Source organism: Bipolaris victoriae (assembly GCF_000527765.1).
Source record: "Bipolaris victoriae FI3 unplaced genomic scaffold scaffold_34, whole genome shotgun sequence".
NCBI lineage: Eukaryota > Fungi > Ascomycota > Dothideomycetes > Pleosporales > Pleosporaceae > Bipolaris > Bipolaris victoriae.
In genome coordinates, this window is record NW_014575358.1 from 217,720 (window position 1) to 242,839 (window position 25,120).

Below are 25,120 nucleotides of genomic sequence, written 5' to 3' on the forward strand. Positions count from 1 at the left end.
GTTCTGTCATCCCTCTCCCGGTTGCTTGTCCATCCTACATGACGAATGAGGATGGCCATGACCGTTTGAGCGTATAGCTCTGGAGGCACAACTACGGAAAATTTTCATCATGTTCTCTCGGAATGAAGTCTTGAAATGAAAGCATGAATCAAGCCAACTGCAGTGCCAGAACCTGCTGACGCCATGTCGTTTGTTGAGTGATTGGAAATATACAAAAACGCCGCTTTTGACCGCCAACCCTGACCTATTTACCCATCTCGCAGACTTAAATCAGACTGTCTCGGAAACAGCTATATGATGCGCATAGCATGTACTAATCAGAACATGCCACTAACAGACAACAGCCAGAAATTTGAACAACAACAATGCACATGTACTCTCACCTAGCACACATCAAAACCACCGCCGTTCCTCAAGTTTCTTCCACCACCTCCCCGTCTCACCTTCCTCTCTCGGCCCCACAAACTCGAGCACCTGATCCCCAACGCCAACCCTAATGTCCAAATCAAAAATATCACTTGCACTTCTCCTTTCCTCATGCGCCCCTAGACAGAAACTCGCTCTAACTCTAACACCGCCCTTCCTCTCTTTAGCCAATGGACTCAAATACGGTCCTATATCTCTCGCAACACGATACGCCAGCGCCGAGGGCGAGAACTTTGTCTTGAGCGCCACGGCCCAGCGATTAAACTCCTGGGGACGCGGCGCAGCACGGTGGTAGCCGAAGTTTGGGAAGTGGCCTGGGTCGACGGGCTGATCTGTAGTAGGTGACGCTGGGGGCGTGACGACTGTGAGTGCGGTGGAAGATGGAGACCGGGTGTCGAGCCACGACTGAATGATTTCCGCGTCGCGGTAGGAATCTTCGTGCCAGGTGAGGAGCCAGAAAGAAAGGACGAGTTGTTTGAGGTTGTCGAAGGAACGGAGGCCGGTGAGGAGGGGGTTGGCGATGGGGGTTGGGTGGGAGAGGATGGGGCAGCCGTTGTAGCCGCAGATTTTGAGTTCTTCAATGGTGGAAGCGTGGTGCAGGGCTATGGTGTGGAGGAGAGGGGCTTGTGGTGGCCAGCCGTAGTTGGGCTCAAAGGTGAAGTCTAGGGGTCTATGGAAGCCGCGGCGATAGGCGGCGAGCATGCCGTCTAGATCTTCGTTCTCAAGAGCGTAGAAGACGTCGGAGCCGTCTTGGCCTGGGTCGAGGGCTTTGAGCGAGTAGCCTCTTGCACCCCATGTGTTTCCTGCGGGAAATGATCCGCCTATCATAACAATCTTTTTGAGCAGACACCAGTGGAGGGCTCGGATCAACTCGCGCTTCTCGTCTCGTGGGATCCCGCCTTCTATCTTGATCTGCTTTACTTTGCGCATGTGCGGAGCAAACTCTGCGATGAACCTTCTTCGACGCGTCCGCTCTTGGGCTCCTTCAATTGTCCCAGATTCGTCTGTCACTGGCTCGCAGTGTCCCACATGTTGTGCGTCCATCCGGAGATCCGTCAGCATTGTAGCCATGTGTGCAACTAGCCTCTGCGATCGAGCCTGGACATCAACAGATGGCTTGGTATGGCCATAGACCTTGTCTATTGGCCAACCAAGACACAGGATCTTGGGGTGTGCCTCGAGGAAGTCAAGAAAGGTGTCCTCCAGAAGGTAGATGTTATCGGGAAGCTTTGTGAGTGGTAAAACTGCATTCCGGACTTGGAACGCGCGGAGTTGTGGAAATCGCATCTTGCTAAGCGCATACAGAAAATGCCCAGAATTGACAGGATAGCTGGAGCTTTCTTCTCGACGGCGCCAATGTACCCAGTCCAAATTCAGACTTGTGAGAGTAGATGCAGAACATGCGATCAGCCACTCTAAGGGAGGTCTCACATCAGGCGCAATCGGGCCAAATGTTGTAGGTGCAAATTCCACTGGATTTGCATCGACGTATTCTCTAATTTCCGGAAGCTCTTCCCACATGACTGCATCGAAAGCCTTTCCCTTTCTGATGAAATCTTCTGTTGATGGCTGAATTCCTCGAGTAGGCAGTCCTTCTTCGGTGAGATAGACCGTAGTTCTAGTGAACCCGCCAGCCCCGTTGTGAATTGGAAAATCTCGTTGGCCACCTCTTGAGAGTTTGAATTCCATTAACTTCAAGCGTTGCCTTTGTGTCGAATCAAACATTTCGTTTCCAAGCCTACGTAGCCGGATGCTTTCCAGACCAGTTGTCTTGTGTGGTAGAAGCCAGTACAGCGCGTCTTTTTCAAAACAACAACATTCTAGCCAGAGCTTGCGAAGCGGTACATTGCGTGGACGATTTTCGTCAAGAAAGCCTGCAACGAGCGCATTTGTGAGCTTCCAATGCCCGTATATTATTCGTAGGGTATGTACGTTGACCAAGTTTCGTAAGGCTAGTTTGAGGAGGATATGTAGTCGTTCGTCCTGAGAGAGGTTGTCGGCGTCAAATCGCATTCGCGGAAGTTCGCTGAAGATGTTCGGGGTAGGCAGATAGCAGCGATGGGTAACAACTTGGACTTTGGATGCGATGGCAGGATTGCTACAAGTGTCAGCGGACTAGTCGTGTTCCTCCGATCTTACTTACGTTGCCAGTATATACAACTTCTGGATAATTGGTGTGTCATCATGGTCGTCGGGTTCTCCGCGCCCTCTGTCACACCAGATTTGGTCGGTCTGTTCCTTTTTGTGTAGCGTCCACTGGTCGGACAGACATATATTCTGCCACAGGATATCGGTCGCATGTTGGTGGAGCGTTTGAGAGACAAGGGCAACGTCCCTGAGCGTGGGCGTATCGAGGTAGGCAAGAATGAGCTGGAGGAGTTCACTTGGGAGTGATTGGAGCTTCAAGGCGGATTAGCAGGGTTCCAGGTATCGGCGACTCGGACCAAAAGCTTTGGATATGGGAAGGATGTGGGGATAGTGTACATGCGGTATGTGGGCTAGGCTCGAGTCAATGTTGAAAACATACAGAAAGTGGACGATATGCGTCGCCGAGCGCTGTTTCGGGGGACACGGCGACATTCAACATTGGAGTAGGTATTGTCAGAAGACGCGCTCAGCAGCGCATTTCAAAAACATGCAGATTGGGGTGCCCGATCTCGCAAATTTGCTGGTTTTGAGTACCTGGTGTGTGAATTCGTGAAGCCTAGGCGGTGACGAGCATCAACGCCATCAGTGGGGTCTAGGTCTGGCCCCGCTTTCACCCGTTTGTGTCTCTAGTACGCACACGAAGGATGCTTGACGCTGACGCCCACATTTCCATCACCATGTTGAGAGTCGACCCTTCACAAAATATTAGTGTTCGATATCAGTGATGAATCTGCGATATGGTTGAGTGTCTTCGTCTAGGTTATGAGCCCACTGTGCCCCTGTTCATTGGATCGTCCCGTAAATAGATCCTAGCAAATCTTCGCATCCTTGAAGCCCTACGAGAGACACTAGATACTCATGCCGGTAGATCCCGAAAACAAATACCCACATCGAGAGTGCATACTTGCTCACACAGCGTGATAAGTATGCAAGGATGGGCAGTGCACTTTCTTGACTTTTCAAGTCAATAATTGGAGCGCTGCGCAAGATGTACTACTACAAAGACCAGCGAGCGCTTCAGCGCCGACTATTCAGCCTATTCCGACTGCAACCTATCTGAGCTCAGGATAGCATCGTTGCGCATATGCTTCAATTGTTGCGCTATAATCTAAGTCATCGAGTTGGGGGCGATGCGGTTGTGGCCTCCTGGTGAGACTGGTAGGTCGATGAGCGCGCCCAGGCGGTCCACTACTCCATGCCGAAAATCAGAAATGGGCCTGGCCTAAGATGCAGTGTCACAGCCTAGATAAAGTCAGAGTGGATGCAGTCGCACAACAGAAGGACGGACCATCGGAAATCGCCACAAGAATAGAAATTTCTTAGAGGCTCCAGGAAGTATCCCGAAATAGCGAGATCCTGTGTAAGTAAGATGGTTCAAGATGAAAGACCAAACGCCTGCATCAGTCTTACTACACATGTGACTATTTTCGTCGTAGAGTACCCTACTACACGCTTCCTGTTGAACAAAACGGCTAATCAGGTTCGTCGCCTCATTCAGAACTAGGGCTTCGGGAAGACGTCCCAGAAACGTTATTTTAGGGCTCCAGGTAGTAAATGAGCCTAATTCTAGATAGGCTCTGTGCAACCAGTGCATCCTGTATACGCATTAGAGTACCCTTGGGTCGATCCCGTTCAACAAATAATCGATAACAAGATTCTGGTAAATGAGAACCGTAGACACAGTTTATCCGTCAACGCGCAGTCTTTCTGCTTTAGCCTCAATTCATGCCTGTCTTATCCGTGCGATAACGTTCTTGAGCCGTGCTGTTGAGCCCAAATACCTTATTAAGCCTACACAGCCTAGTAATCTCTAAATTTGAGGCATAAATTTGGAAAAGGTGTCTATTAGCTCCCGTGTCGTCAGCTGAAGTCGAACAGTAGGTTTGACTTGAGCACGGTGACGCAAGTGGCAGGTCATCCCGGCCTTACTTTTTATGTGATTGCGATGTATTGGTGTCCTCGCTCGATGACGGCCAAACGGAGTTGCCCATGCCCCGAGGTGCCTTCAGCCGAACAGCTAATATACACAGTGAAGGCCGCTATTGCGTAAATGATGCAAAGCAATAAGCAGCTGATCGGATACGGGGGCTTCATGTTGATTATGGCAGAGGATCAACAATCCACCAGCTGACCCACAATGGATGCCACTGACGGGAAAGTCGTGTTTTTTTTCTGGCTGGGGAAATGGGCCGCCTGGGTCATTACCAGAGGAAACAAGGCAACACAGGAAAAGTAACAAGTACAGTTTCACGGCTGGGAGTGGCAGATATGATGACTCGGGGGGTCCCCATGTCCGTCAGAATTGATGTCGGCGTGGTAGGGTAGATAGTTGCCGATAGAGAAGCGGCCAAGGGCTTGTTTCGCTGCAGATGGGTGATTTGGCTGCAGCAGGGTCAGGGTCCGGAGCTGGGTGGGATGACGCCACAGCAGATACGTGTCGACTCTCCATATTTCGAAGAAAGGCTGAGGGACGGCGATAATAATGTTGAATGGGCATACAAGCGTCGGACATGCGACGTCGGCTCTCCTCAGTCAACTGGGGGCCCTATGATGGGAGTAGGCGATGCAGGCAGGGATGGACGTCTACTAAGCGGGCCATCGGCGTTACGCCTGCCGGCCGATCACTGCGCCTTTGTGGCAGTCATGCCTAGAATAGATTAGCCCCTTGCACTCCACACGCCAACCACACACCACCAGCATCGACCATCTTTTTGATGTGCGACTGCAACTACTACCCGCAACATTCGTCCTTTTGAAGCTCTGGCACTCCTGGGCTGGGAGCATGGGCACGCCTCTGAAATCAGCATGCACCGACCTGCAGCACAGTGCCGGTTCTTGGACGGTGAGGCAGATGCAGGTCGATGTTCATGGTGCTGCCCATGCACGCAATTCCCCAGTGCTGATGATGTACGACGACTCCGATAGGAATTATCGAGGGTTCGTAAATTACCTCGGACTTGCGTTGATCCCCTTCCAATCGTTTTCGGCTACCCCGCCGTCCTCTCGTGTCCATGGTAGCGCATCGGTTCGCGCGCCCAGCACCGGCGATACTGCAAGTGTGAAGCACAACAACATCAGTGATCGCTGTGGCGCTTTCCTGCGGCGATTCTTTATCAGCTTGCTTCTTGAACGTCTAACTGCATGGGGACCAAGAGGCTTTCTGGCCAGTACCACGCCAGAGATGCATGTCCACGATTCAGCCCAGCCAGGAAACCGCCCGTCTTTGCACACCAGTGAGGTCGTCGAACAAGCGGAGGCACCGGTTGCAATCAAAGCCCTTGAGCACGTCCAAGGCCCCGATGCACCGTCTCGGCTCTGACACGCAGCACCCTGCGGCTGTGCAGGGGCATCTTGATTTTGAAACTCCCTGCCCCGTCAGGGAAGATTGACGCCAGCAAGCTGACTGTTCTCTGCTGTGGAAAGGTCACTACATGTTCCGCCGATTCTATATGTAGTACCCCATGCACCCACATTCCCTGTATAAGCCCGGACGTCTTTTGTGACCTCATATTCAGGTAGTCCTCCCACCTGGCAGCGTACCCTTTTGTTCGCATACAGCTTGCCAGCATGGGATTCCATACCCTCCTATTAGCGCTTGCTTCGCTGAGTGCATATGCACTGTACAAATTTTGGGACTCATCTCGCCGTAATAGAATACCTACAGGCCTCAAGCCACTGCCGGGTCCAAAGGGTAAGACAATGACTTCGTACACAGAACCCATTCCTGGATCATCACTGAGCTCTTCTTTCATATGGTGAAGCAGTACATGCCCAGGCTAACTCGTGTTGACTAGGCTATCCAATCATCGGCTCTGTACCTGACGTCCCAGACAAAAATGGATACATCAAGTTTTCCGACTGGGGCAAGCAGTATGGTCCAATCTACCAATGCAATCTAGCCGGGCACAACCACGTCTGGGTATCGACGGATCAGATTGCAAAAGACTTGTTGTCCAAAAAGGCAGCCATCTACTCTGACAGGCCACACATCCCATCTTTGATAGACGACAACCGTTCGAGTGCGCAATATCTTCCGTTGCTTAGCAGAAATGGTAAATGAACACTTGAAAGCTATCGTAGTACTGTCCTGACCTTTTGCAGACGGCCATACACGCCAAAGAAAGTTTGCGAACATCATTATGCGCGAGTCGGAAAAGGCATCCTTCCACCGATACCCCGAGCTCGAATCGAAGCGTATGATGGCCGAGCTGCTGGATGAACCCGATCAATACAACCACATTATGGAATCTTACATCTCTCGTGTCACCTGTCGACTTGCTTGGGGCCACAGCGAAGGCAGTGACGAGCTGAAACAACGCGCACGTGAGCTTCTTATCGGCGTCTCTCCCACAGGATCTCTGAGCAACAAACTTCCCTTCTTGATGGCACTACCTGATTGGCTCTCACCGCCCAAGGCATGGGAAAGACGACGTGCACTCACCGAGCGCACATGGTTCCAGACCATGCAGGCACAGGTTGTCGAGGATCTTAAGTCAGGACAAGCAGCACCATCTTGGATGAAGACATTCCTAGATACTCGCAGCAAGTGGGGCTTCAAATCTGATACAGAGGGTGCGTATGCTGTCGGCATGCACGGAATCGCAGGAGCTCTCACTATTGCTGCTCCTATGCAGACGTTCTGTTTGGCAATGGTCCATTACCCACAATATCTGCCTATGCTACACGAGGAACTTGACCGCGTCTGTGGTGACCGACCACCCCGCTCCGAAGACCGACCCAACCTTCCTTTTCTTCGGGCTGTCATCCGCGAATGCCTGCGCTGGCGCCCACCTGTCCCTACCGGTATCCCCCACTACCTGACTCAGGATGACGAGTATAATGGTTACCATATTCCCAAAGGCAGTACTATACATCCTCTAGAATGGTGATTCTCCACTCGTTTATCAAACCTGAATTGCTCTAACAATACCACAGGGCCATTTCCCGCGAACCTGACCTATATCCAGACCCTGAGGTCTTCAACCCTCTTCGATGGGTGAAGCCGGAGTATCCGACCTACCAGGAACCTTTGACACAGTACCCTACTATCATTAACTCAACACAATTTGGCTACGGGAGACGAACATGCACTGGCCAGACAGTGGCTGACGAGGACATGCTCATCGGCATCGGCTCGGTTGCATGGTTGTTTGACATCAAGAAATGCTCAGAAGACTCCGCTGTTCCAGCCTCTGCGGGTGAGACCAAGAAAGAGCAAGTGTATGGCTTGAACGAGAAGGCCTCCATATCAAACGAAGAACTAAACGCTGGAATCAACAACAAAGAGGCTACCATGGAGGAGAAAATCCTTGCCAAATTCACATATCCTGGATCTGAATCTGCCAGTGATGCGGCACCAAAGAAGTCCAAATCTATCAACCCCACTTACAAACCCATGGAATGGGGTGACATTACGAAGAAGCCAGAAGATCCTACACTCGACTTCTCCATCTTGCTGATTGCAAAGCCAATCCCTTTCAAATTCGACCTCAAGCCCCGCAACGTTGAGCGAGTGAAGAAAGCCCGCGATATGTTTAGAGAAGGAGTTGAGAACGGTGACTTCCCTGACAGTAAGCAGTACTGGGGAGCAGACCAGGGACGTGGCCAGCCTGTCGGTTGGAGCAAGGTATAGAGCGTCTTTTGCATGATTGGCGGTGCTTTGCAACTCTTTGGGGTACTAGTACTTACCCTGCAGCATTTATCAAGCGTATTTATACTCCAACAAAAAGCCTCCGTGTATGATGGTCATCGCATCCAGTAAGCTCTCGTTGTGCGACTTGCTAGGGTGGATTTGGCGTTTGGGTTGACTTGGGATCACTCTTGGAGATTGTTCATTCACACAAATATTTTTTTCTATCATAATACCTAGCACAGAATTTACTATGTGATATCTGCATTTTCCCTCATAAGCGTCGATGAGCACTATGTCGAAGCCATGCCTTGACTCACGTGATGTGCACCAGCCTCGCGCCAGCCACATGTCGTCAGCTATTTGCCATGACCGCATCGGACCGAGGACCGGCAGCGCGACGACATAATCTCACCACGCCCGACGCGAACGACACACCTCAATGCGCCTACGATAGTCCAACCAGCTCTTCGCGAGCGGTAAATCGCCCAATCATGTTTGGTCTCCAGTTCACAGCCACGCGAACCCAAATCGCATCCTATCTCTTCGGCGTCGCGCTCTTCAGCATCAGCTTCCTCGTCTTCCTGAACAGTTCCATATCCTTTGTTATTACCCAGCGCATTGGCCAGTCGCATAATGTTGGCGATGCGGTCGGTACGCTGGGCTTTGCAGACGAGCTGGTTGCGCTGGTGGCATGTCCAGCGTGGGGCTTGCTGAGCGACAGAGTGGGCGTGAGGAGCGTTGCGGTACTCGGGTATAGCATTGTTGGTGTTGCGCTCTGGGTGCTTGTGCAGGCCAAGAATGTGTATCCCGAGTTGCTGCTTGCGAGAATTCTGTTTAGTCTGGGTGGGACTGCGACGTGAGTTTGGCAATGTCAACGGGTGGATGTAGGCTGATGTTCGTATAGCGCGACTATGGTTACTGCGATCTTGCCTACTATGACTATCGTCAGAGATGTTAAACCCGATCCGCGGTCACCAAACCTAGACCGTGGTAGAACGCATGCGACGGTTGCCTCGATATCGTCTGAACTTACTATTACGCCTGCGCGCTTCCGGTCAAGCTCTCCAGAGGACTATACGCAGTCGCAGCCAGCGAATAGAGATACCAGCGCATCTACATCGCAAATCGCTGGCTTGGTCGGCACATTCACAGGATGTGGCGCATTGGTTGCGCTCCTCGTGTTTCTTCCATTACCAACGAAGTTCCAAAATGCCGGCGAGGGACCCGCCCAAGCAGTCGCAGATTCTTTCTATGTCGTTGGCGCAATCGCACTGCTCGTAGCCCTGGGCTGCTTCTTCGGCCTGCGCGAACTTCCCGGTGAAGAAGGAAAAGGCTGGAAACGCCTCACCCACATGGGCGACTACAAAGATGTCGACTCCCACCTCACACGCGACGTCGTACTATCATACCCCCGTCTCTTCTTCGAAAGCGTCCGTCTCGGCTTCACCTCCCCCAACATCGGACTCGGCTACGTAGGAGGCTTCGTTGCGCGCGCCTCCTCTGTCGCTATCTCCCTCTTCATCCCCCTCTTCACAAACCACTACTTCCTCGCAACCGGCCGCTGCAAAGTCGACTCCAACATCCCTTCTGACATCAAAGTCGCATGCCCAGAAGCCTACAAACTCGCCGCCATGCTAACAGGAATAAGCCAACTCATCGCCCTCCTCTCCGCCCCCATCTTCGGCTTCCTCTGCGGCCGCTTCCCACGCTACAACATCCCACTCATAGTCTCAGCCGTGGCGGGTATAGCAGGCTACTCCGCCTTCGGCTCACTTACAAGCCCAGACTACAAGAGCAGCGACGGCACCGGCGCCATCTTCTTCATCGTAGCCTTGCTCGGCATCAGCCAAATCGGCGCAATAGTCTGTTCGCTTGCTCTCCTTGGCCGCGGCATCAACAATGATGAGGCCCCTTCTTCTTCGTCACACCTGCGCTCGCCGTCTCGAACTGCTAGTATGCATGGAACTACGAATCACCCTTCTGCCGGCGCTACCCCGCCGCATAGCCGACCAATCACTCCTGTAGACGAAACTGCCTCTTTGCTCCCTGAGCATTCTCGCAGGGCCTCGGTGGCAGGCATCGCACCGCAATCTTCCTCACATAACCACATCAAAGGATCCATTGCAGGAACATATAGTCTCCTTGGTGGCTTTGGCATTTTACTCCTTACGAAAGCCGGGGGTGCGTTGTTCGATAGTACGGGCCCTGGATCCCCATTTTATATGATGGCGGCGTTTAACGCCATTTTGCTTGTTGTTACCATAGCGGTTACCGTCGTGCAGGGTGTGAGGAAGTGGAAGGAGGCGCGCAAGTCGGATCAGAGGTTGGGCTTGGGGATTGGGGGGTTATAGAGGTGGGAGTGTGGTGTGGGCGTTTTTTTTTCATATGTATAGCTAAGGGAATGGAAAGGGATAATTGGCGTTTTTTTTGGACTAGGTGGGGAGCTTATGAGGGATGGAGGAAATGAGATGACTGCGGGTTTCATGGGTTTTCGTGTAACACAAGTACATACATATATCAGTGTTCTTTTTTTTTTCTATCAACTTTCATTCTCTCTCTTTCAACAAGTTGAATAAAAAAAAGTGCTGTTCGGGGTATCCTACGCACGCCCTCTCTCTTTCTCAACTCTCCCAGATCCATTCCAAAGCAGAGAAAAAAAAATACCCAAAGAACTTCTTCACATGCAAATATCTACAATCGACAAATGCAACTTTATCACTTTTCCTTACTCAAAACATCACTCCACAACAAAACATCCACCTTGCGTTTCGGCGCGTGCTCGATACTCGGTCTGCAGTCTAGATTCCTAGGCCAAGATTTATTCGGATTGACCTGGTGTGCCCAAACAAAAAAAAACGTCATTTTTCAGTCCTATTTTCTCGATTGGTATGGGCTTGGGTGACAGAAATAGGGGGCGAGGATGGTGATTTTTTTGATAGGAATAGGAAAGAGGGAAGGATAGGATAAGAGCAAAAGGAGGGTTTGAGAAAAAGACTCACCTTATTACTACCGGTCCAAGAAGTCATACGTTGGAGACCGTGAATGTAGTCGCGGTAGGGGTCACCAGTAGATTCAGAGGCTTCTGGTCGATTGGGAGGACTGATTTCACGAGCAAGCCTTGTTTGTGCTTGTGGGCGGGCATGTTTTGATGCAGAGGGGTGCGCGTGGGAGCTTGATGGGAGGGATTGACGGGGTCGAGCGTGCGAACTAGTAATATGATCCTGACGAGGTTTTCTGATCTGGCTGAAAGAGCTGGGAAGTGATTTTCGTGTTGGTAATTGTTTTCTTGGTGGGCTGGTTAGGGTGTCTAAATCTTCGAGTGTGATGCCGGCTTCTTCAAACGCTTTCTCCAGTGTCATTCTGCCTTCGACGATGCCTTTGCGGTATAGAGTGTCGCGGATGCAGTCTTTGTAGAAACGGTGGTAGGGTTCGGCGTTTTCTCCTCGGTCGAGACAATCCATGGCGTAGTCGCGGTAGTCTGTTCTGTTGCGGATGATGAAGTCGTCCCATTGCCATTTTGGCACCATCTTGTCTTCCAAATCTAATATGTAGATTTGCTTGCATTGGTTGTGGAAGTGCTTTGTATCGCCCTTGTATTCGGGATATGCAGCTTTGAAGGAGTCAAAGACTGTCACATGGCTGTATTGGTCAGATAGAATAGAAGCGCCTCGAGGCTGTTTGCTCTGAGTCGGGTACTTGTTCGCTGGTGAGATCTGCACTTCTTCTCTCGACTGAGCTTCTTCATAGAACCGCTGTGACTGAGTAGACCCAGTCCGATGTACAGGCACGGGACTTGGGTCGGCATACAGGCTCTGGTGTCGGGGTGATCTACTAATAGATCTCATTCCGTTGTAGGGTCTATCCGCGTTATCCAGATCCATAGCATCGGCGCCATGTTCCGCCGCAATAGTTCTTGTAGTTTCAGACCGACTCTCGAAACCTGTGCTCGAATTTCTATTTTCTCGAAATCTGCGGAGGAACTCTTCACGCTCATCATGCAACATGGTAACTGGATCAACTGTAACAGGCGAGTTGTCTCCAAAGCCGACGATCTTGATCCCCCTTCGCTTTGTATGTCTTCGATTACTCTTTGCTGGTGACACTTGGAGCTTACGTTTGGTTGATCCTGATGTGGGCTGAGGTGTGTTTAATGGGAGTTCAGAATGGGGTTCCTTTTGTGGCGATTTCACAGACTCTAAGGTCATATTTTGAATGGAGGTGGATTCCTCTTTGACAAGCAAGTCTTCTGAAATTCGGCGGTTCCCTTCAATACCAGCCATACTAGCTGTCGCTTCCGTAACCAGAGCCCCATCATGCATCTGCACATCTCGAGGGCTACGATTAATCGCATGTTTAGCCACTCGACCATGCATCTCCTCTCGCTCTTGTGGGTCTCTGGCTTGTTGTTTTAGCGGGGTTTTCGCCTTATCCGTGCGACTTGGCACGATCTCAACAGAGCTTGCAGCGTCGGGCATGTCGTAAGTACTCTGGATGATGGAGGTGGAAGACGTATCTTTACTCTCACCGCTGGAGTTTTGCGCTTGCGTTGAAATGGGTTTACTAGTTGGGGCGTGTTGCAAAAGCTGCGCCGTTTTACCTTTGCCATATGGTGTTTCCCTAACCTGAACGATAGATTGCGATCGGTTTGGTTTAGGACTGAGAACGTCGGGAATACTATTCGACGGGCTATCATTCTCTGCAATGTCATCACCTAATGCTTGTGGTACAGATTCCTCCATTTCCATGTCGTCGTCAGAGTCCGCGGGATTCTGAGCAACTGGCGGCGAAGACTGGGGCTGAGTGGACTTGTCATCAGAGATATCAATAACTTCAGGATGTCGTGATCGTTTATTCAATGGACTAGACTGTGTCTTAGAGGGCGACTCCATGCCTGGCATCTGGCTATCAGCACTGGAATCTGGAGGCAGGTCCAGGTGACGGTTCGCCGGCTTCGGCGGTTGCTCTGGACTTTGTGACCAGGAAGAAATCTCGGCACTCGAGTCATCATCATCCTGAGTGGTCTGGGGTACCGATTCTGCAGAGAGGTTGGTTCCTACCGGTACACTATCAGGTGAAGGGTCAATGTCAGATTCGGCGTTGCTGTTTCCGTCATCTTGAATGCTCGCTCGCTCATCTGCAATCCTATGAAGTGTTTGGAGGATTGACTGCGGCATATTTCCGTCCTGGAAAGGCGGGCAACCGGGCTGAGGCTTCAACCAGCTCGCGTCTTTCGCTAAGCACTGTTGTTGCAGTGAGGATACCTTGAGAGTCTCGCTATCGAAAATGAAGCCTTTCATCCAAGAGCATTCGGGAGCTGTAGCAGTATTCTCCTCGGAATCAATATGGGCGTCCTTCTCACCTACCGCCGGAGCAGACTTTGTGGGTTCTCTATCCTTGGACATGGAGAGTGAAGCCGCTTTGTTGGAATTTTCCCTACGTTTGGGAAGAGCAGGCGGGTCTTGGGCATCTTTGCTTTCTGTTGTAGAGCCGTGTGCACCCTGGTTTGATGATTCGATTGCTGGCTCTAAGGACGACTCTGCTGCTTTATCGGCACTTTTCTTCCGACCAAATGCGCCCTGTACGAATCGCGGCTGAGATGATGCATTTGTGTTACGTTGAGCCTGATTTGACACTCTACCAAGTAAGCCGAGCAATCTTTCCTGCATCGTGTCGTCTGCGCCTTGCCGAATCTCGATTCGTTGTGTATTTCCTGCCATCACTGGCTCGAGCCTGGTTACGCCGAGAACCTGGGGTTCGTCGGCGCGCATTCGAATTGGATGCTGTATTTGAGTCCCAAAGGCTGCCTGTGTATAGGGCATCTGAGAGACCGGACTGGTAGTGCTGTCTGGCACATCGTGACTCTCATCCATAGTATCAGCCATGATGTCGTCCACTTGCGCTTCACTACGCGACAGGCATCGACGGTCTTCACGCGTGCGGGTATCGTCCACCTGTTTCTGTGCCGTAACAACTGCACTCTCGCAATATACAGGCGGCAATTCTCTGCTGTGTAAGTCGCAAATCGTCTGGCAGCATTCGCCTAGCCAGTCAATTTGATGAAGCAAGAAATGGAACCTTGAGCGTGGGGGCCCGTACGAGGTGTATCTGATTGTATACCTACGTACGGCAATAGTGCTACCGGGAGCTAAACAGGAATACGCGGGGTACCGGATAGTAAAGTCCTGAGCGCAGTCGGGCGTGAGATGGGCGACTACGCGGCATCGGCCGTCAGTCAGAGTCCAGGGCTGGGTCTAAGAGCAGATTAATTAGGTGAGATGCGGAGGGGAGGATGAGGATGCATAGCGAAAGGCACGTGACACGCACCTGGAGGACGTGCAATGGGCTGTCGACTTCGGGGTGGATGTAGTTTGCAATGTCTAAGCAGGAGCCGTTGTCGTGATAGAGACCCTCCCAGGCCCTGTCCCGCTCAGGCTTGACGCCTAATTTCTTCTTCTCGTGTCTCTCGTGCAGCCAATGATTTCCTAGTACCAGCTGCCACTCAAAGGTATCCGCAAGCCAGGCTTTCAGCTGCACGGCCATGTATACCGAGTGTGGATTTGGCGGTTGTGGGCGCGAGACGCGACGCGTTTGCTCTGGGCAAGCCGGGCAAGGATGGTACGGGCGACAAAGTGCAGTTGAGAGGCACCGGCGACTATGACATGACAGACGCTCTAGACTTGAAGGTAGCCCGGAGACTGCCTATGCATTCTATCTTTCTTTCTTTCTTGATCTCTCTCACTCTCGCTCACTCTGTTCATGCTTTTGTTTCACACAGGCGCGCGCCTATTCTTCACTGCAGTGGCATGCTTTGGGCACCTGTGACGGTGCGGCAACCTGGCAGATGGCGGGGCGGCGGGGCGGAATGGGCTTGGCGGCGGCGCGTCATAGCCCGCTAGCAGGTCGACGGTGCCTCTGCCCCAGCATCACGAGCTGTTCTGCTGCAACTAGTCGCTGTAGCCTATCCTTCCTCCATGCCTATACACCTTACCGACTGGCATCTTTTCTATCAACATGTTCCATCTGTGACACGTCCTCGACTACTTCCTTCCTTCCGCCCTCGCTTCCTGTGCGGTACAGTAGGCCTGTGTGCAAGTGTGACGAAACTTTAGACTTCCACCTTACCTCACCTCTTATCAGCCCATGATCCTCCGTGAAGCCTGATGCCGCCCTTCACTTACTGCCGTCGCCCGCCTGCCGCCTTGATTTACATTCCACAATCTCCATTCCCTCGCCAGTAGCCATGTCGGGCGACTCGCGGCGGGGGTCGCTGCAGCCCTCACTGAACCAGCTGCACGCAACAGCGTCCCGCTCCGATACGCTCACCACCTTCGACGATTTCACTGTACCCCCCGCCCCCTCTGTTGTTGGCGAGCCCAAGGGAATCGATTTGGTCCAGGGTGGCTTCAGTGGCCTGTACAGCCGCTTGCGCGCTTCCGTAGGAGGTGCGAGGGAACAGCCCCAAGATGGGCACGGCAGCATGGCTGGCAAGACCGCTACGCCACCATCCTCAAGGCATGGAGTCGCCAATTCCAGCCCTGGTACTACTTCTGTGTCGTCTCCCATTGTTGCGTCTGGCCCATCGTCGAGACTACAATCGCCAGCGACAGCCACCTTTGCCGAAGCTCTTCCTCCCTCGCGCGACTCCAACATTTCTAGCACAACGATAACAAGCAAGGCTTCTATCTCCACAACCCGATCTCGACCCTCCGTTGCCCCGACTCTCGATACTGTGTCCGCTTCTCGACAGGATGACGCCTACGTCCTGAGTCCTGTCAGCACTCACTCCAAAGCACATGGCACATCCCACACAGACCTGCCGAGAAGCAACACGCCTCGAGATCTTGCACACCAAGACAATGACGACATAGATGATGAGGGTATGGCGACTACTGGGCTTGAAGGCTCAGTGGGCGATGGTGCCAGGTTCAAAAATGGAGCAGATGCCTCCCGTGATAGTTTGAGTAGAGTTACTTCTCGAACAGACAGCCAATATCAGCCTCCTCGCTCTGCGGCCAGCAAGGCGAGAGATCAGCTTGAAAAGTCTGCAGAGGCAGCCCAAGCCAACCATGCTACCGGAAACTCCCAAAGTTCATTACATAAACCCGAACCGCAACGTCCGCCCCTGCTTTCGGTCGGTCCCTCACACCTTCCCGGCTACCACCTCTCAAGGGCTTCTTCTTCCGATGGCTTGAGCTCTGCCGCAACCACCTCAACCATCCGCAATCCTACTGTGCCCCCCATCGAGGAGATTCAACGCCGAACCCAGGCTGCACCTGCGGGACAAAGCGCAGCACGGAGCACCTTTACACAGATGCGGAGGAAAATCTTGGACCGCGAGTTTTGGATGCGGGATGAGAACGCAAAAGCCTGTTTCAACTGTGGTGATGCCTTTACTACCTTTAGACGAAAGCACCACTGTCGGACATGTGGACAAATCTTCGATTCCAAATGCACTTCGATCGTATCTGGTAAGATCTTTGGTCAGCAGAGCAACCTCAAAGTTTGCAAGCCATGTGAGAGTATCATATACGGTCACGACGAGGACTCTTCCGATTTTACAGATGACGGTGACCAGGCTTCCCTGTACGATCATGGTGATCAGGTTCATTACTCGGACAATGAAGAGCCTGATCACGTTGAGAGTGATTACACGAAAATTGGAACACCGACCATTAGCATTCCCATGTCCAGAAAGATTGGCAGTGAAAAGAAGCGTCGACAGCATGTTATAGAAGTTGGTCCTCCAACACTAGCTCGCCCCAGTTCTTCGCGCTCTCTACGGTCTATGGGAGGCCGGCCACGCTCCTCTAGCCACAAACGGCACCCTTCCAAACATCAGCACATGCGAAATGTCAAGCATGATGACCGGGCACCTTTTCATCAATATCACGACAACTCACGCAGTCAACCTAGTCTGTCGGCTTTCCATCACGATAATATCATTGATCCAGATCTTGCGCCATTCATGTCTGATGAGGGCTCGAGTGAAGAAGAGCACGCCAGCATTTTTGCAACTCTTAGGGAAGACCCCGCTACTAGTGCAAACCTCGACACCGAAAAGGGTGGGTTGGGTGGCATCCTAGCTGCGATGAGGAAGGGAAAATCCAGAGCTGGTGACAGGAGTGTCATTGGCACAGGACACGCTCGAGACGCAGACAACGTCAGCATCACGAGTCGCAATGGCAACCGGCCATCTCGGCGGAGAAATCTCAGCGTGAGCAGTGTGACACATAGAGCCTCACCAAGACGGTCCAAGAGCAACACTTTGCTGAGACCTTATACTGGCTATGGTGCTAGTGGTCCAGGTACACCGCAGCTGCAGCCATCTCCATCACCAACACCCTCGGGATCAAGAATTACGCGTAGTGCATCAATGCAGGGCATGACACCCAAAGTCGAACTTAACAAAGCTAGTCTTGACCACGCGCGAAAGTTGTTGATTCAGATGCTCAACGACTCGGACGTACCACACGCATCCAGCTGGGAAAAGGCATTGATTCCAATTCTGCGGCAATGCACGGATGATGTCAATCCTGACGTGGACCGAGGGGACGACATTGACGTTAGAAATTACATCAAACTGAAGAAAATTCCAGGTGGCAAACCAAAGGACACAGCGTACATCTCTGGAGTTGTTTTTACCAAGAATGTCGCCCTACGAAGCATGCCACGGAGCATACCTAACCCACGGATTGCGATCATAACCTTCGCAATCGAATATGCACGGCATCAAGCACATTTCATGAGCCTGGAGCCCGTCATCGCACAGGAGCGTGAATACCTTCGTAATCTGGTCAGTCGCATAGTGGCTCTCGAGCCCCATGTCTTGTTGGTGCAGCGCAATGTGTCAGGCCTCGCCCTTGAATTCTTGGAACAAGAGGGAATAGCCGTGGTTCACAATGTCAAACCCACAGTGCTCAACGCTGTTGCTCGCTGCACGAATTCGAGGATGATTTCATCCGTCGACAAGCTCGCAATAGACCCATCCCATTTAGGATCTTGCAGCAGCTTCGATGTAAAGACATATGTGCACCGCAATGTGAAGAAAACATACATATTTCTTTCTGGATGTCAAAAGGAACTCGGATGCACAATCGTGCTGAGGGGGGCTAAGAGTGAGGAACTTTCGAGGTTGAAACGCATCACTGAGTTCATGACTTATGTTGTCTACAACCTTCGTCTAGAGACTTGTTTGATGCGAGACGAGTTCATAGATACACCTACAACTTCTATGACTGGTACTCTTGCATCTTCCACTGAGCAAGACGACCGGCAAGCACAGAACGTTGGAGTTGATTCTGCCACTCAACGGGCGGGCGATCAAGATCAGTCCAATGATGCCGCTCCCTCCTACTACAGCGATATGGTTGAAAATCACCGGACAAAGATTTTATCCTCTTCGCCTTTTGTCAAGTTCATGCAACCCTATCTGCTTGAACAGGCTCGCCAGTACGAAGCGAAATTAGGGCATCTCAAGAAGCTCAAAAATCAGTACACTGCTGATGGCCCCGAGGATGACGAAAAGGCTGGGGAAGTTGGCCAAAAATTCGAGCTCGTGCAACCTGAGATGGTTCACACGGTTGTTGAAAAGGCGTCCAAGCAAGTTCGAGAGTTTTTATCTGCTGTGCATGAATCCGAGTACGACAGAGCTATGCAGCAGTATATGACACAAAGACGTCAGTGGGAGCAATATCTTTCTGGAAATACCGATCTTTACGACCCATTCAATCACCAAAAAATTGCCGTCCTGTACAGCGTGGTCAACACGATAACTTCTACTCCCTGTATTGGACCTGAGATCATCGCCCTCGGCTTCTATCAAGAACATGATTACGACGATGGCTTCACACCAGACTGTACGCTTGGACAGTATGTGGAGGACCTCTGCACTTCAGCCGGTGTCGCTTGCGAAGTAGGCAATTGCGATCGAAGGATGCTCGACCATTCTCGTCAATATGTACACGGCGAGGGCCAAATGACTGTGGTTGTCCAGAAGTATCCTCCAAAACTGAAGGGCATGTATCAGACCATCCTAATGTGGAGCTGCTGTAGGATATGTGGTCAGGAAACCCAGGCTTTCCCCATGTCCGAATGGAGCTGGAGATATTCTTTTGCAAAGTACCTCGAACTGACCTTTTGGAGCACGCCACTGCATCCCCGGGCAGGTATATGCCCACACGATATTCACAAGGACCATGTCCGCTACTTTGGGTATAATCACGTTGCTCTTCGAATCCAATACGACCCTGTGCCAATGTACGAAGTCATTGCGCCGAAGCCCAATGTCACCTGGAAGGTTGATAGCGACCTGAAATTGAAGAATAGTCAATATCTCATGATTGAGGAGAAGCTGGACTGCTTCATGGCGTCACTCCGTGCTCGCATCCAAGGCATACACGTTGAAGACGTAATCCCAGAAAAGGTTGATTTGTGTCGGAAAGAGGTCGACTTGCTTCTCAAGCGCGCAAACGAAGAGCATGAATGGTTGAAAGCGAAGCTTCAAGACAAGTACATGAGCTCAAAGTATTACGAGATCATTCCTATGAACCGCGCCATTCGTGCTATCCAAGAGAAAGCCATTGCTTGGGATGTGACCTTTACGGAGTTTGAGCAGCAATTCTTTCCGACTGAGCGGGATATCCGAAGATATGCGAACATGCAATTGAAGCGGTTTCTGGAGCGCGATGAGTCGACAAGCTCATTGGCATCGGTTGAAGAAGGCACCGAGTCCGGCGCAGACGATTCGTACATGGATGAGAAAGAAGAACCCATAGCTTTATCCCCTAGGCCATCCAACATGTCCCCAGAAATGGCCCGTGATATGCTGAGTTCTGTTGTTAAAGAAGAGGGCTCGACTTCCGATCCACCCGCTGACGAGACACCTTCGACGCCAGAGAGCAAGACCCCCACATCTCCAAAAGCGGCCGCTGACTTGGGAATTCAGACGCCACGTGAGGCGATAGAACGGGAGGATGTACGCCACCTCGATTTGGCTATCTCATCCAATTTCCCGGACAGCCGTCCCATTGCCAGTGAAGAGCTCAACAATAGTCCTATCGTTGCTTCTGACCCTAGCAGATACGATGAAGGATCTCCTACGCCTACAAGTCCACCCAAAGTGAACCCTCTCGACAAGCAGCTTGCAGAAGCAATTGAAAATATGCCCAGTAGCCCAACGACCCTGCAGTGTGCTCCTAGTCCGGCTACAGAAAGTAAGATTCCTCGTCCGGTTGAATTGGCTAAGCGCGAAACTGCTGCAAGGCCAGCGTCGCTTGTCAGAACACAGTCTCAGCCGGGCAACATTGCAAAGCACATAGGTCCTTTCCCTGGATCGTCGGCCTTCAACAACGGGCCTACTACGCCAAAAGCTATTGCCAATGACAGCTCCAAGGCATTCGAACGCATGACTGAGCGACTAGGAATGGGAGCTCCTAAACAGACCAAGTCTTCCTCTCGTATTCCAAGATCTATCCCTTACAAGAGTCAAACCAAGGTTTCAAAGATTGCACAACACTTTGAACAGCTGTCAAGAGAGTTCCAGAACCAACGCATGCGTGAACGACGCAATGATCGTGCCCGGCAAGTGCGCGCTTTCCCGCTAGCCTCCTCAAAGCCAGTTGTCGAGGTATACAAGAATGTGCATGACGCTGTGCAGGAAAGTGAGGATTCCGACGAAGAGACACCTGCGCAATCTCCTTCTAGGGGCAGTCTTGACAATAGTACTCTCGATACCAGCACCTTTACGGAGAATGCAGACGACACAACCACGGCTTCACAGTCACCTATCGGAGAGCGTCATAGCAAAGATGGGCTGCTAGTACCTCCACCAAGAGACGACGAGTCGCCCAAATCTCGCATTCACTTTCCTCCAGACATTGACAACGATGTCAGTGATACAGAGACTACACCAGAGGATATTCCATTACCCGACAGTCTTGCTAGTTCTCAGCTCTTGAATCTTAGCGACTCTCAGTTGGAAAATTCGCTAGAACTACCCAAGCACGAGAAGAACACTTTGCTCAAGATTCTGACAAGCTTTTGGTCCGAGCGATCGGCTAGTGGTTGGACACCGCTTGAATACCCGTTTTCACAGATCGAACACGTCTGGGAGAACTCTGACATCATTATTCGGGAAGACGAGCCTAGCTCCATCATCGCCTTAGCTTTGTCATGCCCCGATTATGTGGCTAAACGACAGTCCTTCCGCGATTTGAGCACAGGTCCTGATGGCCATGTTGAGACATTTGAGGAGTCTGTTGAACGTAACCTACTCCATGAGGAAAATCACAATATTCGCTATAGCTTCACGAACCGTGGAGTGAAGGCACACTGCAAAATCTTCTACGCGCAGTCATTCGATGCTCTTCGCCGTAAATGCGGTGTTGCCGAGCGTTTCGTTGAGTCTCTTTCTCGATGCTCCAAGTGGGATTCCAAGGGTGGGAAGTCGAAATCTATCTTCTTGAAAACCCTTGACGATCGGTTTGTTTTGAAATCTCTCTCCCCAGTAGAGGTGCAAGCTTTCTTCAAGTTCGGGCCTAACTACTTTGCCTTTACGCACCAGAATCTATTCAAGTCTCTGCCTAGTGTCATTGCGAAGATGTTTGGCCTTTTCCAAGTCCAAATCAAGACGCCTACTGGCCGAGACTTTGATTGGTACATGCTCGTCATGGAGAATCTCTTTTACGATCGCGAACCCAACCGGCGCTACGACCTTAAAGGCAGTATGCGCAACCGAAAAATACAGGCCACTGGCGAGCGCGATGAAGTTCTTCTTGATGAGAATCTCGTAGACATTATCTACTCAGAAACCCCCATCTTCGTCCGTGAGCACACCAAGAAACTGCTCAAAGCCAGCGTCTTCAACGATACCCTGTTCCTCTCACAGAACAACGTTATGGACTACTCACTCATGGCCGGCTTCGACGACACAAACCGCGAAATCATTGTAGGTATCATCGATTGCATCCGCACGTACACATGGGACAAGAAATTGGAGAGTTGGATCAAGGACCGTGGCAAGAACAAACCTACAATCACATCGCCCCGCGATTACCGCAACAGGTTCAGGATCGCCATGGAAAAGTACATTCTCCAGGCGCCAAATTGCTGGCACCAGTTCAGCGGCAGGCTTGTGGGTCAGAGCATGGATGGACGCAGGACGATAGGTGATGGCGGGGCTGCTGCGCCGATGGAGCCAGGGCACCGGAGGGTATTTAGTAATGCAAGCACAACAGGGTCGGCGAGTGGAAGGGACATGGGCGCAACATTGGCGTGGGGGTCGAGTCCGAGAGACTCTAGAAGAGTCTGAGACTGGTGAGCAGAGTTTACGACAGAAGGATGAGTTTTCTTTGTCTTCTTAAGAGAACGATGATTAGCTAAGCATAGCGTTGGTGTTGAGGTAATTTGATAGCTCTGGGCCTTCTTCTTTCTCTCCCTTTACGAATATTATGCCTTTTCACTTGGCATGAGAATTTGATCACTGAAATATATTGCTTTCATTCTGTCATTCAATTTCCCTTGTCTTGCACCTGCTTGTTATAGTTTTGAAGGTCTGTGTCAAGTCCCAGCTGAGATCTTGTTCTTAACATGCACAGGTTGTTCAATATCATTGAAATACCAAAACAAGGGACAATATTGACAAGTAACATATATACAATTGTCACAAAGTAGCTATCTACACAGTAGGCGTAACCGCATAACCACATAATCATACTAAATTTTCAAAAGAGCCCAAGCCTGAAAGCTGAGAGGACAAAAGAGGAAAGGTCAGACGAGGAGAAAAAAAAAGAATATGTACAATCCATGCGACTTAGGGCCCTCTTACTCCTTCTCCTGAAAACGCAAAGGAGAAAAAGAAGTAGACTCCGCCGCATTGAGATTTTTTAGTCCACTCGCCCACCAGGGCAAGCATAGAGCTCTTACTTGGTAGCAGGCTTAAGCTTGTCCAAATCCTTAGACTGAACTTGCCATCCATCAGCCTGGTAACCGTTCTTGAACCACTGCGCAGCAGTCTGGTCGCCCTTGAGGGTCCACTTGGCCCAGTTAAGAATGGCACGACCGAACTTGCCGCCGTTTGCGTCACCAAGGGTGCCGCCGTGGCCGACGGGGATGTTTCCCTTCCACGAAGGAGTGCCGGCAGGGAGGTTGCGGTAGTCGCGTTCGCCCTTTTTTTTTATCAAAATTAGCATTGTGCGTTCTTGGGAGTAAAGGAGTGTGTGTGTTTAGGGAGATACGGGGGGGGACATACATTCTGGTACGCAATATCACCAGTTCCGCCAAGAACAAAGAGAACGGGCTTCTTCCACGACTTGGCGGCGTCGGTGTTGGAGAGAAGACCCGAACTAATGATTCCGACGGTGTCGACGCGCGGGTCGTTAATGTTGTCGGCGGCTTGGACACCGCCGCAGGAGAAGCCGGCGGCCATGATGCGGCTGGCATCGACGTTGGCGTAGCGGCCTGTGCCTGCAGTCTTTGTGATCCAGTCGATGGCTGCTTTCATGGTTTGGGCGGTGGATGAGCCGCCGCCGTTGAGGCCGCCCTCGGAGATGGCGAGGAAGCCGTTGGCGGCCATGTTGCGGAGCAGAGCGCTGTTGGAGCGGCCGTCGGTGCTGCAGGCGCCGTTGCCCCAGACGAGTACGGGGTACTTGCCGTTGGTTGGGTTGCCGGCGGGGAGGTAGATGGTGTGGCCTGGGAGACCGGAGTCCATGTAGGGATCTGTGCTGCCGGTTTGCTGGAAGGGGAAAGTGTTAGAATGGTGGATCCTTCGTTATTGTGAGATGGAGTGGTATACGTACGCGAGCTTCGAGGTCAACAGGCGAGGCTGTGACGCTGCCCATGGAAGAGAGCGCCGCGAGGACGAGGCTGAATGAGTACTTCATCTTGTAGAATGTGAGGAAATGCAACCAAGCCTGTGGTGTGTATAGAAGAAGAGAAAAGGCGAAGTCGAACTCGTCGATGAACAAAAAAGCAACTGATTCAGAGAATAGCAGATCGGTTTTATATGTATACACAGCAGTGTCCATTCATTTATATTTACACCATGCCCACCCGAATCCCCGCCACCATGTGAGAAGTCATTCATGGGTCCAAATTCCCCAAACTACATCGAACATCCATGAAGACGGGTATCCACTACACCCGTCCCCACTGCCCCCCCTTCCAAACAAATGTTTTAATTTGTTTCAAAGCCTAGTGTCTGTCTAATGTGTCAAGGACCACCCCCACTTTTTAGGTAGCCATGCAAAAAACATGCTCCCTACCTATTGTTTTTACCCTTCGGCCTTACTGACTTGTCGGGTGGAGAAGGGCTAGGTGGGTAAATCAGTAATAGGTCCGTAAGTATCATCGAAACATGGTGTGCGGGCCCGTGCGTAGAGCTTTCTATGGGGTAAAGATCGGAGGAAATGGGGGGTTGCATAAATTGGGTGTGCATGATGAAATTATCAGCGTGCTGTTATACGGTGTTCTTGTATGGGGGAACTTGTGTCCGGGTGCTGACAAACACATAGGTATAGCTAAGGGTCTCCGTTGCTATTGAGGCTATTGTCGCCAGCTGGTTGGGTCAACACAGCATGCCGGTTCTTCTCCGAATTGCACTGTTTACCACTTGGTTGGCTATAACGTATAACCATCGTCATCTGCGTGAGTTTCTTAATTGGAGAAGTCACGCGATTGTGACATGTCGTTTGCCAAGTGCAGTAGTGCTTCCAGTGTTAATATCCGTCAAGACGTTGTTCACGGCAAACAAAGGCTTGGCCGGTGGTTAAAAGAAATGCGACCAGAGGGTTGCTTTCGATATTGAGGGAATCGCGTATCGAGGAGGATCGTTCAAGATCTGTGCAGTATTGTTCCGGGTGCGGGGAAGAAGGAATTAGTGCACGCCGGGGATGCAATGCAAATTAGTGTCTGCGCCCT

The 25,120-nt window shown here is 51.4% G+C and overlaps 6 protein-coding genes across 6 annotated transcripts; 3 read left to right on the forward strand and 3 right to left on the reverse strand.

The window, feature by feature from the left end:
• Window positions 1-393: 393 nt before the first annotated feature.
• COCVIDRAFT_96957 (hypothetical protein) lies at window positions 394-3,247 on the reverse strand (the record flags this gene model as incomplete). Its single annotated transcript, XM_014702065.1, has 4 exons — window positions 394-2,524; window positions 2,570-2,826; window positions 3,062-3,130; window positions 3,212-3,247. The coding sequence occupies 4 exons, from the start codon at window positions 3,245-3,247 to the stop codon at window positions 394-396; spliced, it is 2,493 nt and encodes an 830-aa protein (XP_014557551.1).
• Window positions 3,248-5,356: 2,109 nt separating this feature from the next.
• On the forward strand, window positions 5,357-5,893 carry COCVIDRAFT_25906 (hypothetical protein; the record flags this gene model as incomplete). The annotated part of the gene is made up of 1 exon (XM_014701997.1): window positions 5,357-5,893. One exon carries the CDS (start codon window positions 5,357-5,359, stop codon window positions 5,891-5,893), a length of 537 nt encoding a protein of 178 aa, XP_014557483.1.
• Window positions 5,894-6,141: 248 nt separating this feature from the next.
• On the forward strand, window positions 6,142-10,557 carry COCVIDRAFT_96914 (hypothetical protein; the record flags this gene model as incomplete). Its single annotated transcript, XM_014702066.1, has 6 exons — window positions 6,142-6,265; window positions 6,369-6,626; window positions 6,676-7,459; window positions 7,510-8,185; window positions 8,563-9,062; window positions 9,111-10,557. 6 exons carry the CDS (start codon window positions 6,142-6,144, stop codon window positions 10,555-10,557), a joined length of 3,789 nt encoding a protein of 1,262 aa, XP_014557552.1.
• Window positions 10,558-10,921: 364 nt separating this feature from the next.
• Window positions 10,922-14,746, reverse strand: COCVIDRAFT_96837 (hypothetical protein; the record flags this gene model as incomplete). The annotated part of the gene is made up of 3 exons (XM_014702067.1): window positions 10,922-11,038; window positions 11,206-14,457; window positions 14,531-14,746. The coding sequence occupies 3 exons, from the start codon at window positions 14,744-14,746 to the stop codon at window positions 10,922-10,924; spliced, it is 3,585 nt and encodes a 1,194-aa protein (XP_014557553.1).
• A 700-nt stretch (window positions 14,747-15,446) lies between these two features.
• Window positions 15,447-22,514, forward strand: COCVIDRAFT_25910 (hypothetical protein; the record flags this gene model as incomplete). Its single annotated transcript, XM_014701998.1, has 1 exon — window positions 15,447-22,514. The coding sequence occupies one exon, from the start codon at window positions 15,447-15,449 to the stop codon at window positions 22,512-22,514; it is 7,068 nt and encodes a 2,355-aa protein (XP_014557484.1).
• A 610-nt stretch (window positions 22,515-23,124) lies between these two features.
• COCVIDRAFT_96993 (hypothetical protein) lies at window positions 23,125-24,084 on the reverse strand (the record flags this gene model as incomplete). Its single annotated transcript, XM_014702068.1, has 3 exons — window positions 23,125-23,370; window positions 23,454-23,936; window positions 24,001-24,084. The coding sequence occupies 3 exons, from the start codon at window positions 24,082-24,084 to the stop codon at window positions 23,125-23,127; spliced, it is 813 nt and encodes a 270-aa protein (XP_014557554.1).
• Window positions 24,085-25,120: the final 1,036 nt, after the last annotated feature.